This window comes from Epinephelus fuscoguttatus, linkage group LG14 (genome assembly GCF_011397635.1).
Source record: "Epinephelus fuscoguttatus linkage group LG14, E.fuscoguttatus.final_Chr_v1".
Taxonomy (NCBI): Eukaryota; Metazoa; Chordata; class Actinopteri; order Perciformes; family Serranidae; genus Epinephelus; species Epinephelus fuscoguttatus.
Genome location: NC_064765.1, coordinates 19,201,192 through 19,217,385, shown reverse-complemented (window position 1 = coordinate 19,217,385; position 16,194 = coordinate 19,201,192). Strand labels below are relative to the sequence as shown.

Genomic DNA, 16,194 nt, shown 5'->3' with positions numbered 1-16,194 from the left:
TATATGGTGACTACGGCCCTGTCATGCATGCATAATTAGGCTGCCGTTGTCTGGGTGCGCAAAGGTGAAGTGGCTGGTCTTGTCATACAAAGTTTGATGGAGTGTCAGCTGGACAATATGGAGATATTTGCATCTTGAAAGCCGGACTACAAATGTGGATAGACAGGGAAAAACACACGCAAGCCTGAGACGTGTTAAGATACGATATTCCTCCCTATATGAAGTGACTGATAACAAGATCTGTATAATGGATTGTAAAGAAATTCGTCAGGTTTTTATTTTGTAGACAATTAATCTGGATTTATAGCGTGATGGGATGACAGCACAATGATGTGTGTGGTATCATAGGAAAGCTCTAGTCCTGCAGCTGTTGTAAAAAGCTTTTTTATGATGATTTTTCCTAATTTTCTTTTTACAATACAGGAGAATAACCTCTCTTCTTTTTTAGAGATGAATCACCAGCCTCTTTGCCTTAGTCTTTGGCTTTTTTTTCCAAATATACAAACTGCTTGTGAAAGCATTTTGTCAGTATTTTTAAAAAGACACCTGATTGTCCTCTCTGGGCTCCCGTCGACGTGTTTACCTGAGACTGTAGAGGACGTTGCCATCGGGGTAAACCCTCAGCATGACGTTATCGGTCGTGGTGTCGTGGATAAAGGAGCGCTTGGAGTGGACAAAGAACATGTCAGGAACCCAAATCTTCTTCACCAGGCGACTGTCAAAGGTCATGCTCTGGTTGTTGGTGCTCGGGAACGACAGCCGCTCGTCCTTCCAGTAGTGACGCAGGTACAGTGTCATGGTAAAGTCCTACAGGAATACAAGAAACTGGTGCTGACATGCTTTATACTGTTGTAGCTTGTTGAGCTGGAGCTAGTTTATGTACCATACACAGTTTGGTTGTTTAGCTTCCCACCCTAGGGTTCGGACGCCTGCAAAGGTTCTCGGGATAAATCTGTGCTGTCAAGAGATGATGAGGTTCTGATACACAACCTTGTATTTGTTTGTTGGAGTATTATCTAATATTTCTCTTGTTTTTGTGAACAGTTAGATCATTTGAATTCTGAGATCTTTGGTGGAACTGCAAACTAACTCTTGGACGTCTGAAAACTAACAGAGTTCATTTGTAAAAACAGATAAGAGCCACTCTTAAAATGAATAAACAAGCAGCTCGTTTGATATTTCTCTGAATGTACAATACAAAAAACATTCATAAAGACTCTGAGATATCTTATTAAAACAATAAATGTTAGTTTGACTAATATTCCTGAGCTTGCACGCACACACACACACACACACACACACACACACACACAAAAAAACATGTAAACCATTTTGTGTCCCAACTAGACAATACTTTTTTCACAAGCCACAACAACAGCTAAGCCACAGGTTTAATCTTTAACAACACACTGTATTTTATAAACTTGTTATGTGTTTTGATGTTATATTGTACTTATTACAGAGATGAATGACATATCTGAGTAGACGTGGAAAGAAGCAGAAAATGGAAATACTCAAGAAAAGTACCACAAAACTGTTCTTAAATGTGCAGCATGTAACTTCTGCTGAAAGGGGTCTCTCAATCAGAACAATAACAAAAGACAGACCTTAATGATGTTGTGAAGTAGCGTGGGATCATAGGAGTAGTTGTTTTCATTGTTAAATAGCTACCATTGCTGGTGAATATCTATCTGATATGGCTAAGGCAAAAAATCATGCTCATGGACAAGGAAACATGTTTTATTCATGTTATGCTATTTAATTCTAACAAAACAGCCACAGGCAGAGTCCTGAAAGGGTCCAGTTTGGCAAACGCACCAAACTCAGTACCTGAACCAATTTGTATTCAAGTCCAGACCCTGCCTCATCCATAAATATGAGTCCCAAGACCCAACCCATGAATAAACACACCATTTTGTGCTTATGCACATTCACATGTGCAAGTCAGCTCCCACTTGATGCCACTGTAATGCGAAGTGACTTAAAGATAACCAATTTTGTAGTAATTTTCTTTCCACATATCCAAAGTGACAATTTCACATGCACTTATCCCTGTACCACCTTACAGAAACAATTATAATCAGAGATCCCACACTACATTAGAGCAATATTCTCTACTGCGCATTTCAAACCTGCATACAAACACTATCTGATGGAAGGACAGACCTGCAACCACTGATTTAAATTCCATATTACTCACTCCACTTCAGTCTGCTACTCTGCATCGTCTGTGTATAGTAGTTGCCTACATTTTGTTGTTTTGCCTCTGTTGATTGTTTCTGTTTTTATTCTGTATTGTAATGTGTTTATGTTGCGTAACAGGAACCTGCTGAAAACCAGTTTTTAACTGAGTCAGGCCAGTTTTAAGTGTAATGCACAATATTTCTTTTAATTCATTTCCTGTATAAATAAGTAAATGAAATGAAACTGTTACCAGTCAGCTGCATCCTCAGCTTCAAAATATTGTTCCATCAAACATGCATATTTTGTCAGTCTGCCATAAAATACAGTGGTTCACAATCAAGCAAAAGCTGCTGAGTGTCCACACTACCAGCCTGGGCACCTGATAATTTTTGTTCTCAACCACTGCTCGCACACATTGAGTTCATTTTTACCTGCGCCCATACCTACACAAGGCATGTGGACCCATTCATGCCCATTTTAAATATATATAAATATATCCTTTACCCTCTGGCCACCAGTAGCATTAATTAATGTAACTTGCTTGCTAACCCTTGTTTCTCCTGTTTGCCCACAAGTTAGAGCAACTAGAGGCGGTAAGGAGGATATGTATATACATATGTAACATAAAATTACAGAATTCTCTTGGTTTGAACATTGTTAGAAACATTTGGGATGATGTAAGTACATGACTCAACAAAATATATAACATAGGTCTCATCGCTTTTAGACATTTCAATATGGGAATGATACATATCATACTTGTAAGGACAGCTCTTGAGTAAATATACTTAAGTACCTTCCTCAACACTGGTGTTTTATTTTTAATCCGTAACACATTATTCTAAAAAGTACCAGCAGGCTGTTTCATACTTACCATATCCACTTCGGAGATGGTGTCCAGACTTTCTACCTGAACGTCCACTCCAACAGGAATTGGAGGACCTGAGATAAAATGGACTCATGTCAGAAAAGCATAACAAATGCATACGTGATATTTTCCAGAAGCCAGTTGAGCTCTGCCTGATTTTGGGCGACACTGGGTAAAACAGTCAAGGTGACCATAACCGATACTGTTTGAACCTTTTGTTTTGGATATCACGTGTCCAAAAAGAACAATGAGTCAGACAAATATAGAACAACTGCTTGCGTCGGTCTGGCTGGGATTCTACTTTTGACCTATTTCAGCCTTTCTACTCTGCATCATCATCATCATCCTCCAATAGTAGTACACAAATACAATTAGGTCACAATAATGGATCAAAGTTGGTGCAGCAGTGGATGAAATCCAGCTCTCTCTCTTCCACTTGCAGCTGAGACACACTTGACGCTGGACATCAGCAGCTAAAGGGTCTGGCGAGGGTCACTTGATGTGATCTCAGCAGCAGATTGTCGTGTGATTAAAAGTAGTTGCGGTCTGAAAAAACAACAACACGTGTTTCTCTCTTCAAAGCCTCATGGCTGTTTTTTTTTTTTAGGTTTTTTTTTTTTGTTAAATACAGCTCTCGTGTTTGTGGTTATTTGCCTTTAAAGACAGCTAAAAGGATTATAAATATATTTATATTTCATTACAAAAGCCTGTGTGCCTGTCTGATAGCAAATCCCTCTAATGTACAGCGCTGAAGCAAGTGTATTAACCGAGTGTATTAACATTCTTGTGATGTAAAGAACTGCAACTGGAAACTCCAACACAATTAATGTCTCCAAGAGCTTAATGCTTACAGGACTGTGAGGCTCAAATCAAACCAACAACCACTGCAACAAAGCTGAGCATGAAGCCTCTGCAGCGTGCACCCACCATGTCTGAGCTGCACAACTGAAACTCATTTATCTGACCTCCGAATGCCGGCCTCATGGTGAAGTCGTGGTCATCTATTCTCAGGAGCTGCTCAGATTTTGTCATCAGAGATTTCGTCATGTCTGGACTTCGTTTGTAAATGGGGCTGTGAAACAAAAAAGGAGGACATGTTCGTAATGACTCACAATAAGCCTTCAGGGGTACATACTGTAGTGCATTGTTTTAAACGTCTAAATCAGTTAGCCAAAGAATCAATATTACTGTGATACTGTTTTAACTAAAGATTTAGAAAACTCACCTTCCAGATTTGTGGCCTCCACCCCCATCCATCCTGGTCTCTCTTCGTGACCTGATAAGTTAACAACAGTAATAAATAAATAAATAAATGAATGAGAACATCTGTCACAAGTGGAAGCAGCACAACATTATGCAAAGTAGGTGAGACTGCTGAAATGTTAAAGTCAAATCAAGCTGTCGTTTTAGCTTTCTTTACATGGCTTTTCATTTCTGCTGTTATATAAAGTATGTAGAGCTGCAACGATGAATTTGAAAATCAGAAGCTCATTTTAGTCATCTCTTAAGCAAAACAAAAAACAAACCAAAAAAAAACCCTAAACATTTGTTGGTTCCAGCTTCTTAAATAAAGATCTGATTCTTGTCTTTGTCATACATGACGATAAACTGAGCATCTTTGGGTTTCTGACTGTTGGTCGGTCAAAATAAAACATCTGAAGACATCCCCTTGGACTGTGGAAAATTATGACGGGCCCTTTCCTCTACTTTCAGAAATTCTATCAAAAAACAATTCAAGTAATCAAGAACAAAATCGTCAGATAAACTGATAAAGACAGTAATCAATTTATAAACAATTTTAAGAGTTTTAAGTTCATTTAGACTCTTTTATTTCCCTCAGTTTTTCTACACCAAAGTGTTTTTTATCAGTTCTTTTAAAAGTTGTTGTTTTCATGTCTTCTCTATTTTAATTATTGACATGTAAAGCACTTTGTATACTTTCTATTATTATCTAAATTTATTTAGACTGGAACTAAAGCAAAAAAAAAAAAAAAAAAAAAAAGGCAATTCAAATAGGAGACCTTGTTCTCTGTGAAATTATACTAATCAGTGTTGGTCACTATATTTAATAGTCTGAAACCTAGGTCTTCAACAGGGGGACCTGTTTTGTTTTTGTTTTTTTCAAATTTAAAATGTCTAAAAATAGGCTACACACTAACATGACTTCAACATATTTTTTAGCAAAGATAAAATGGCCTGTTCTTAAAGAAAAAAAAAAAATATATATATATACATATTTTTTTTTTCTTCAAGAACAGGCCATTTTATCTTGCATCCCTCATATGTGTGTGTGTATATATACTGTGTATATATATATATATATATATATATATATATGTATATATACATACATACATATACATATATATATATATATATATATATACACACACACACACACATATGAGGGATGCACGATATTAGATTTTTTTGCCGATATCTGATATGCCGATATGGAACAACTCATTTGACCAATACTAATATTGATATATCCACTTTTTTCCCATCTAATTTTAGTGATCATCAGCCTCTTCTGTAGTGAAATCAACATTATGTTATGCACGCATGCTCTTATCATGACGGCCCACCAGCAAATGGAGACATGTAATACAATGATTTTCAATGTATGTACTATTAATTCAGAGCAATTAAGAAAAAGCATGTCAACAGATTCTGATTCATTTTAAAGCCAATATTACTGTGCATCCCTAATATATCATATTTAATTACAGCACACAACATTGATGATAGGCCAACTGTTGCGCATGAATCCTTGTGCAATCTTGTGAGCTAGCTAACGCTAAATCACTGTGTGGTATTTAAACATAATGGCGAGGTGAACTAGTTCTCCAACAGTTACTTACTATTGAAATATATCATTCAGATAGCTGTATTATTATTCCAAGTGTATAGACATTCTTATGAGCCACTATGGATCGTTTTGCAACTTTTCGAGCAAGAGACTCTGACACATTGTCCACCTCAGAGACCACCAGCAAAATAGCAGAGGGTGAGGCTTACACACTTCGACATGCTACAACTGCTGCTGACTTAGCAGCGACAGGCAAGTGCAAACGAGAGAAGACCTGAAAATATTCAGAGCATTATCTCACATGTAATACATGTAGTGGACCCTGGTCTGTGTATCTTTGAGCTAAGGGGTCTGTGGCTTGAAAACCACTGAAGACATCTAGTCAAAAAGATTAATCAGTTAACTGAGAAAACAATCAGCAGATAATCAACAGCTCAAATAATCATCAGCTGCAGCTTTAACTTTGAAACAAATGATGATGCACATGTCATCGTCGAGCCTATCTCTACACAGCTTGAGAGTCGGAACAATAATTTCGCCTCTTTGTTTTGTTTTGATGCTTCTCACTTGCTAAGACGATGTAGTACATCCGGTTACATCACGCACATTTTATCCACAAATCACACAAAGGGCAAAAGAGCATTTCCTCATCACATCCGATTTAGAGGAAGCCAGCTCTTCTCTGGTGTCACTTGTCAAGAGGGCTGCGTCTGTATACTTGTCTTTCAGGCAGCCGTTTCAGGCCACGGACAGAGAGAGTGGGAGAAAAAAAAAAAAGATTTCCAAAAACCCTAAAATGGATTATTAGAGTAGAGCATGCTGTGACAGACAGGGACAAATCCCTGTGACAACCATAGACATGCATTAAGGAAATACCACAGAGGAAAAGACAGACAGAGAGAGCAGGCGAGAGAGGGAGAAACTGCACGGAAACATGAAAAATGCAACGAGCAAAATGAAACAGCGAGAAGAGGGTCTCTCTGGCTCGCTGCAGAGCTGTGATGGGCAATGGGTGCTACTTGTCTGTGTCCATCCAGCAGCTGGTTCCTAATCCTCTTGGCAGAAATGCCTCTCCAATCCCCCTCTCTGCCTGCCTACGCCACACAGCAGACCGACTGTCTACACACTGTTTCTGCTCTGCAGACACAGACCTGCATGCATGCAGCGCTGCAGGGTTAATGGGCCAGATTCCTGCAGAGGTCATTGTGGACACAAAACAGTACTCAGAGAGCAGCAACAGTTAAAAAAAGAGTTTATGAAAACCATAATTAAATTTTACATGCTGCCTGGGTACACTGTAAAGGATGGATGGGGTATAATGTCTTAATTTTATGTATTTTAAGACTTCTTTTACAACAGAAATTACTGTCACATAGACAGCAGTGGAGTGTAAGTACATTTACTCCAGTTCTGTACTTAAGAACAACTTTGAGGTACTTGTACTTTGAACATTTCGATTTCATGCTGCTTTTTACTCCACTATTTTTATTTGACAATATTAGTTACTAGTATACTTCACAGATTCAGATTATTGATACATTACCAATAAATTATGATATATTATTATAGAATAAAGCAACAAGCAGTTACCAACTCCACCTTAACAGCTGCAACATTTGTGACACACATGAATGCATCACTAATCATAATCTAGTGATATAATATACATGCTGAATTGCCCATGCTCATTTTGTACAATGAGTATTTTTACTTTTGGTGCTTTATGAGTCAATACTTTTACATCAGTACTTTTGATTTTGAAAGCATGCAGGACAGAGTATTTTTACACTGTGATATAAAGAAGGTTGAGGTACATCACGCCGTGTCAGATGGTGATGTGATCTTGTGAGATTTGTGCTCTGTTACCCCTGTTATGTATATGTATATGCACTCATGCTGCCTTCAAATGGAACTTGTGAGCTTGTGGTTACAACTTTGGAAATCATGTAAATGATATGCAGCAGTGACATGGATGCCACTATCAGCGTCTAAAAGCCACCCAGGCTAACAATTTAGTGAGCTAGCGTGTGGGGAACGTATGCAGGAAACGCAAAGACATAACAGAGGAAAAAGATGACACTGTTGGGAGTAGCAACAATTTCCTCAGACATATTGAAAATTACAACAATCATTGTCATCCAATGAAAAATGAACGTCCATGGGTTTCGCCATTCCTGAAAATGTCAGCAAATACATCACAACTCCTGGACTCAATGCTTTCAATGCTTAAATTTCCATTTACAAGGTCATGAATACCACAAGAGGGGGTTATTGACATGGACTCACGACTTCACACGACTACATTTGAAGGCACCATCGGTCCAAAAACGAGATATTTAACTAGTCTGAAAGACACAAGTTGCATTTAGCGCTCCACAGTAACAAACCATTCCCATGATGTCACCAACTAGCTTGTTAAAAGATGGCCGTGTCCTACTGGTGAAAAAAATGATATGTGGTCTAGTTTTCTAGCAAATCTGGGTGAATATCAAGTTTGATTGCAGTATATTTACCTAAGATAAAAATCAAATGCACCACAGTCATATTGTTCAGTGTTTCATCTCTACTTTAATTTTACAATGTGCAGGAATATGAATGAAGATGCATAATCAAGTCAAGTCATATGGATCTATGTTGTTTATCATGATTAGTACTGTTGCTTAACCACTGTAGCAGCCATGGATAACAGAGCGCAACTCTAAAAAGACGGCGCCTCCCTCCAAAAAAATAACACAGCCTGACGTCAACTTCACATCCTCGTAAGATCTGAGTAGCCATTGCACACACACCCTTAATGTAATCTAAAGGCAAAAACACAGTGTCAACCAACCAACTGACGCTCTGTTTCTCATTACTTTGAAATTAAAATTAATCTAAAATGTATATTTACAATTCAGTAAGGTTAAAGGTCTGGTGTGTAGGATTTAGTGACATCTAGTGGTCAGGTTGCAGAACTGACACTTCTCCAGTGTGCCCAGTGTGTAGGAGACCTACAGCTGATGCGCAAATGCTAATGGTCCTATCTGGAGCCAAGATTTGATTTGTCCATCCTGGGCTACTGTAGAAACATGGCAGACTCCATGGAAGAGGATCTGCTCTGTATATAGATACTGTATAACCGGCCTATTCTAAGGTAATGAAAACACAACACTTCTTATTTTCAGGTGATTATACACCAATGAAAACACAGTTATGAATATTATATTCCATTTTTGCCATATATATCCCCCTAAATCCTACACACTGGACCTTTAAATTGTGATATCATTGAAGTCAAAAGCTTAAACCCCTACTTTGCTGCTAAATTGATATTTTTTAACTATAGGAAATAGTGGTGGGAGGTGGGGGCAAGGGTGTAGACTTTGCCACAACACTGAGGAAGACATGTATGAAACAGGGGGTTTGGGAGATCCTGCATTCTGGTGAATTTTTTTTTTGCATCGATTTGTGCATTTTGCATCAATTAATGGTGTAAATTTATGTAATTTTGTCAAAGTAGAAGTCATCTGCTTCTTTTATGTTTTTATTGAGAGGGATAAATGCTCACGCTCTTAATACTGAGGAGGATATGTCCCTTGTGTCCCCCTGAAATCTACTCCTACAGGTGGGGATAACGGCGTATTTATCATTCATTTCATTGTTACATTTCTATGGTATTGAAAATGTATGGCAAATGTTGCTAGTTACAGCAGCATGCACCCAGGATATTGCAGGGTGCTTCCTTTAAAAATAATGAGCTATTTTAACAGAGTGAAAGCTTTAGATGTTTATGTGGAGGCGTGGAAAAAATCAAAAGTAAGAAGGAAAACAGAAAAAAAAGAAGCAGGATGATTCATTTGTACGATCGAAATGTGATTTTCTGTCTCAATAATCATCCAGCGACCACTCAGAATTATCTTTTAAACCTCATGAGGGTTTTCTCCTCAGATGTTTTCCTGTGTGGGACTCTGCTGTCCTACACTCATCCCCTCTCTCCGCTTCCCTCCTCAAGGCAGCAAGTGAAAAGAAAATGTAAGTAATACAGTGAAAACTCCCACAACACACGCCAGCAGCATCCAGCCGCTTTCCCAATTTCACACTCAGAGAGAGGAGGAGTGGAGTGATGAGAAACACGGGGAAGGAAAGGTTCAACTTCTGCATAAGTGCATGAGATTTTTTCTTTTCCCCTTGCTGGAAGAGGAATGAGAGATTTACATTTGATTTGTATTCTCCGACTGTGTGTGTGTGTGTGTGTCAGCAGAGGGAAGACACAATGTGAGGGGACTTTTAACTAGTTAGGGGGAAAGAAAACCTGATTGATAAGGCGACACTGGTGTTTAGAAATTACGACGCAGCTTTGAGCCACTTGTGCTTTCTGCCTTTTGAAGATTCTCCACAGATGATTACGATTGTGCTCCTCTTACACGACCATCTTAATCACCTTGGGGTGCCGATGATCACTTTAAATGACTGTAATTTCACGCAGGATTGTTTAAATTAAAAAGAACTGTTTAACGCATATTCAGTGAGATCAATGTGCTCTGACAGTTTGTCATAATGTACATACAGAGCCAGCAGTGTACAGAATGTCAAACAAATTTATATCACTCACATGGATGAGACGGTTAATAGCTGATTGCTGTTTGACATCTCCTCTGATCTATAAATAACAACAGTTACAGCATGGAAAGTGATACTGTATCTAAAGGCAGGGGGGATTATATGATTTGACAGGGTTTGTTGAATATATTAAGTGCATGCAAATAAATCAACGCTGATAGCATTATGAGGCATATGCTGCTTGGGAAAACCTTATCATCTTCACCAGAGATTAATGCAAAGACACTTTCTCACTTGGAGACCTCGGGGTATAGTTGAGCTGCATGCTAATATTTTCACAAGAGAATAGTTGAATTTGTACATGTAAATGCTGGGAAAAAGTCCAATCTATCCTGGTGGTTTAGGGAATTTTTATATTTTGCTCCTTATTTTTTACACCTCAGATAAAATGCAAATATTCCCATGAGCCATCTAAAGGGGTTGACTTTGTACTAAGACTGAAAAGATAAGTCGATTAATTAATTACTTGATTGACAGAATTAACCAGCAACTATTTTGACAATTCCTTTAAACAAAAATGCCAATATTTGCTCATTCCGCGTTCTTAAACGACAAGATTTGCTGCTTTTCTTTGTAATTTATGACTGCAAATTGAATATATTCAGCTTTCAGACTGTTGGTCGCATAAAACAAGACATCCGAAGACAGGCTTTAGCTAAATGTGATGGCTATTTTACCCAATTTCCTGACATTTTTATCAACCAAACAAAAAAATCACTACATTTACTGAAAATGAAAATAATCATTAGCTGCAGCCCCTGTGAGTCATTCCTCTGCTCGCAGATCTCGACAGGTGCTCAAAGCCATCTGAGGATGCAATTTAAATTCATTCAGACAATTTTCGCCGTGCATGTAAACATTCATCTTTTTAAATACCTTACAGCTGTTTTTTATGCTTCAAAATGTGCTCCAAATGTAACTGACTCGCTTAAATAATGATCGCATTTGCATTTCAAATGTGCGTCAGAGACTTCCACTGCGAATATGCCAGGCTGTGCTTCCCCATATAGTGTTCAGTGCACTTAACAGCAGTGTTAAAACATCTAATATTCTTATTAAAGCTGATAAAATAAGTTGACTGACATAAAGTTGTGACTATTTTGATTGTTTTCAGTCATTCTTAAGCAAAATTGGGGAAAAACACTGGTTCAAGCTTCTTAAATGTGAATATTTGCTGCTCTTGTATTTTTTTATATATTTTTAAAACACTTTCTGTCTTATATGATAATAAACTGAGTATTCTTGGGTTTTAGACTGAACAAGACATTGTAAGCTGTCACCGTTGGCTCTGGAAGCTTGTGAACAGCATGTTTTTTGTTCCTAAATTTTACAAACCAAATGATAAATCAAGAAAATAATCAGGCAATCAGTCATGATAATAATAACACTGACTTGCAGCCCTACTTCATACACACCGGCATTAAATTTTGCAATATATTTAAGCATTCGGCTTTCTACGTAGTGTTTTCATGCTTCAGTGTGTGCCTCAAATATAAGTGTATCATTAAAACAATTATTATCAGCATTTCCAAAATGCTAGTGGCTTGTTTTTGTAGTGTAAATGTGACATTTTCTCCAAGTACTGCCCTTCCACACGCTGCTCCCCGCACTTCACAGCAGTGACACAACTTCAAACAGTCAGATAAACAAATTCAATCTGTTCCCATTTAAAGGTCGTCCAGCGCTGAAGCCAATTCAATCAATAATGTGGCGGTGTAGAATTGAGGGTGCTCTGACGACTCCCAGATGTAGTTCAGTCCCCGACTAAAACATCTAATCCATCGGACGCATTAACAAGGCAGCAATTAGCCTAAATAATCACCTGGAAATGACATTGGCTACAACTGCTGCCAGTGGGGGAAACAATCATTAACTGGCCCGCAGCAGTTGTGGGGCAAGAGAACACAGCATTCGCTCGTAGTGCATAAATAGATGTGGGGATTTAGGTCTCCCTCGCTCTCTCTCTCTCCCTCTCTCCGCTCTCCAATCTGCTGTCTGAATAAGTCTGTTTTCAGAGGGGGAGGGAGCGGCACAGGTGACACAGGAAACACCGGACAACATCGTGTAAACCTCAGAAAACATCTATAAGAACATAATAAAGCCCTTATGGGGAAAAGAGCTTTAACGTTTGCATTTAAAGCTTCATTTAAAACAGCTTCTGCGTCTAAGTGAGACCATAAAAACAAGCATTTACAGTTTTAGTCTTTGAAACATTTATGTCTCCTTTCACGTTACCTGCTCTGTTTGTAGGTCTCCAGCTTGTGACCCCTCGACTGGGCTATCCTCCCCGCTGCACCCGCCAGCCAAACACAGAAGAGCACAAGAACAGCATCCACCTGCATGGTTCACATTCCCCAGAGGACGGACCTCTCCTGTCAGTCAGAATTTACTCCCCTGAAGGGTTCGGAGCACTCTGCCTTGCTGAGACATTCCCGTCTCCACCGCCGGAGTCGATAAGGGGGAGGAAATAACAGCAGCAGCAGCAGCAGCTACACTCAGCTATTCTATGGCCTGAGTGGAAAACATCCTACGGTGCTTAATCTCCACAGTGGGAAAAGCAATTTTGACTAAACCCATAAATCCTTGAGCGTCAGATGGTACAGATTTGATCCCTCCAGCGGCGGATGTGCCTGCCTCTCTGTGCTCTGCTGTGCTCAGATATCCTGCACTCTGATGTGCTCTACTCCACTTTGCACCGCCCAGAAACACCAATTCTCACAATGATGCGGCACGCTCATTTGTAAGGTCAACGGTTTAGAGATGCAGACTCACAGAGGCTGAGAGGGAGCTCTGTGTCTGATGTGAAAAGGCTTCTCAGCTCCTTCTGATGCGGGAGTCTCGTGTCTGGCATGTCAAAAATCTCTGACCCAAAATAACAGATATGCATTTCTGCCTGTTGGTTGCAGGATTTTAGTTTTGTTTAACGTAAACCTGAATAATGAATGAAGGGTTTTATGATTGCTGATTTATTTTCATATTATGTCTTCAGACTTTTGCACTGTGGTTGTTGCTATGCACTAAATCACCAAAGTCCTTGTATGTGCAAACCCACGTGGCAATAAATAATTTCTGATTCTTATTTTCTTGCTGTCTGCTGCGTCTGCTGTTGTTTCTCAAGGGATTCAGATTTGGGAATATTTTTGGATGCTCCAAAAACTGATTACACAGGTTGATGTGTCAACACATCCAGCAAAAATAAGGCCAGCTGAGTTTTTTTAAACAAGAGACCTAGAAATCTACATCATTTTAGAGGACATATAATATGGAATATTAAGACAGACAATGATGATTTGGTCCTATATTCTGTCAGATGATGGATTAAAAACAGAGGACGACATACATTAGCTCCCAACAGAGTCTGATCATCACATGCTTATCAATCTGCCTCATAAAAAGCTAAATAATGTTTGTAATTCTCAGTTTAGCAACTCACTAGAGGCTGCACCACTATTTGTCTGTCAAGGTCTGCTGTCCGTCTGAATAAGCCAATCGAAAAACGTCTCAGCGTCGACGTCACCGGCCATGTGTCCCCCCGTTTTTTGTTTTTTTTAGCAGTTGGATTATAAGATCATGAATTTGGGTTAGCTCCATGGACGTCAATCTGAAAATTTGTGTAAGTAATGTTAGGCATTGTTTGTGTTTCAGATTTGTGGATCCTTCTCCACAGCAGTCCTGCTGACAGAGCAAATTCAGGAGCCACCAAATGCACAAAGCAACACAGACGACAAATAATCAGATGAATGTCCTCTTTCTTATAATAAAATTTAGGATTTAAACGGTTCAGTGTGTGGAGAATAGAGGCATGTATTGGCAGAAATAAAATATACTATTCATAATTATGTTTTAATTAGTTTATAATCATCTGAAAATAAGAATTATTGTGTTTTTGTTACCTTAGAATGAGACATTTATATCTTCATACAGAGAGGGTCCTCTTCCACTGAGTCTGCCATGTTGTTTCTACAGTAGCCCAGGATGGACAAACCAAACACTGACTCTAAATAGGGCCATTTGTGTTTTTGTGTTTTGCATTTTCTTGTTGGCCACCGTAACTCTCCTACACACTCGGCACACGGGAAAAGCTTGAAGAAATTTAATATAGGGTGGGATAAATCCCTTGAGATGAATCATCTCATTTTCGAGGGGGTCCTTCAGTTCTGCAACCTCACCGCTAGATGCCACCAGAGAGTCTGGGTGTCATCCTGGACAGTGCACTGACCTCTGAGGCCCACATTAATAACATTACTTGCTCTGCATACTTTCATCTACAGTTCGAATTATTATTCATCTTTGCCTGTCACTTACACCTCAGAGCACTGCTATCCTTGTTCGTTCTTCGGTTACATCCCGTACTGATTATTGCAGTTCTGTCCTCTTTGGTCTCTCTACCAAGTGTCTTCATAATTCAGCCGCCTGTGTAATTAGTAGAACTCCCTCCATAGATCATATCACACTTTTTCTGCCTCTCACATTTAAGGCCCTCCATAATCAAGCCCCTTCCTGCCTGTCTGAACTCCTTCATATCTACACATCCTCCTGCACTCTTGGATCCTCTTCTGCAATCCAACTCACATCACCATCTGACCGCTTGACTACCATGGGCTCTAGAGCCTTCAGCCGTTCTACTCCCCGCCTCGCGACATTTCCAATATTGACTCCCTTTCCACTTTCAAATCCGTCTGGAATCACACCTTTTCAAGCTGGCATATCCGGTCCGATTTAATGGAGACACGCATATTCATGATGACTTTTTGATGATGATTTTATACTTTGTCTTTATAATTACGATTTTTATCTCGTAATTTTATTATGGAATAGTTTGTTTATTACGATCTATGGATACATTGCTGCTTGTTTTTCTTTTAACTGTGTCTTGTAAGGTGTCCTTGAGTGCTTTGAAAGGCACCTTTAAGTAAAATGCATTATTATTATTATTACCATTATTATTAAATCCTACACACTAGACTTTTAAGTGATATACAGTGACATTTTAAAACCCAAACTTGTCAGTGCTCCCCAGAGGCCAAACTGGGCAGTGCTGTAAAGCCAATATTGCCCACTGGGATATATCAGTTGGTTTAATAACTATGAGATATTAGCATTTTGACCCCCTGCTATGTCATTATTACAAGATTAATTAATTTTAGCAATTCCAATTCTTGAAAGTTTTTTTTTTATTTCCAGGAAGTAAATGGGCTCCTTGCTTTAACCTTCAGTATTTTTAAATTACTCTAAAACCAAAACAGTTATGTCCCTTGCCACAGCAAAACACGTAATACTTAATAATGTGTCAATGTGTTCTTCAAAACTGGCTCAGTTACAAAAGGGACTCTTACCTCATTTACCTTTTTACCTTGACTGACATCACTTGGCCTCCACACAGCAGAGTCACACCAGGTAACAGGCACCAGCTGCTCATTGTTTGTTACTTCTATCTGTTGTTTCACTCACAAGCTATTAAAATACTTCCGCCATTTGTACTATAGCTTTCATTGTGTGAATTTGAGTGTATAAACAACGCTAATTGCTGAATTGTAACAGAATAAAGACACTAGTTACTCCTCACACAACCTACCACACATGGATACTGTTTCTATGTAGAACTACGTCACGCTCTGGCGTTAGCCAATGAACGGCAGCGTTTATTTAAACTAATACTGTTGCCCTGAGTATAGTCTGTCAGACAGACAGGCACACTCTGTCCACATGCTGTACATCGTCCACAGACACG

The 16,194-nt window shown here is 38.9% G+C and overlaps 1 protein-coding gene across 2 annotated transcripts in view; it reads right to left on the bottom strand.

Moving 5' to 3' along the window:
- The window catches only part of LOC125901022 (gamma-aminobutyric acid receptor subunit rho-1), a 30,599-nt gene extending 14,545 nt beyond the window's left edge, over positions 1–16,054 (bottom strand). Inside the window, exons 1-5 of one of the 2 annotated variants that reach the window (XM_049596368.1) lie at positions 15,800–16,054; positions 4,278–4,328; positions 4,018–4,124; positions 3,059–3,126; positions 584–807 (exon numbers count right to left, since the gene is read on the bottom strand). In XM_049596368.1, the coding sequence (XP_049452325.1) occupies positions 584–807; positions 3,059–3,126; positions 4,018–4,124; positions 4,278–4,328; positions 15,800–15,804 (455 nt within the window). In that variant the 5' untranslated portion in view covers positions 15,805–16,054. Of the gene's footprint in view, positions 1–583; positions 808–3,058; positions 3,127–4,017; positions 4,125–4,277; positions 4,329–12,698; positions 13,159–15,799 lie in introns of those variants that run through there. The other variant, XM_049596367.1, reaches the window with a different exon arrangement.
- Between the last annotated feature and the right edge of the window lie 140 nt (positions 16,055–16,194).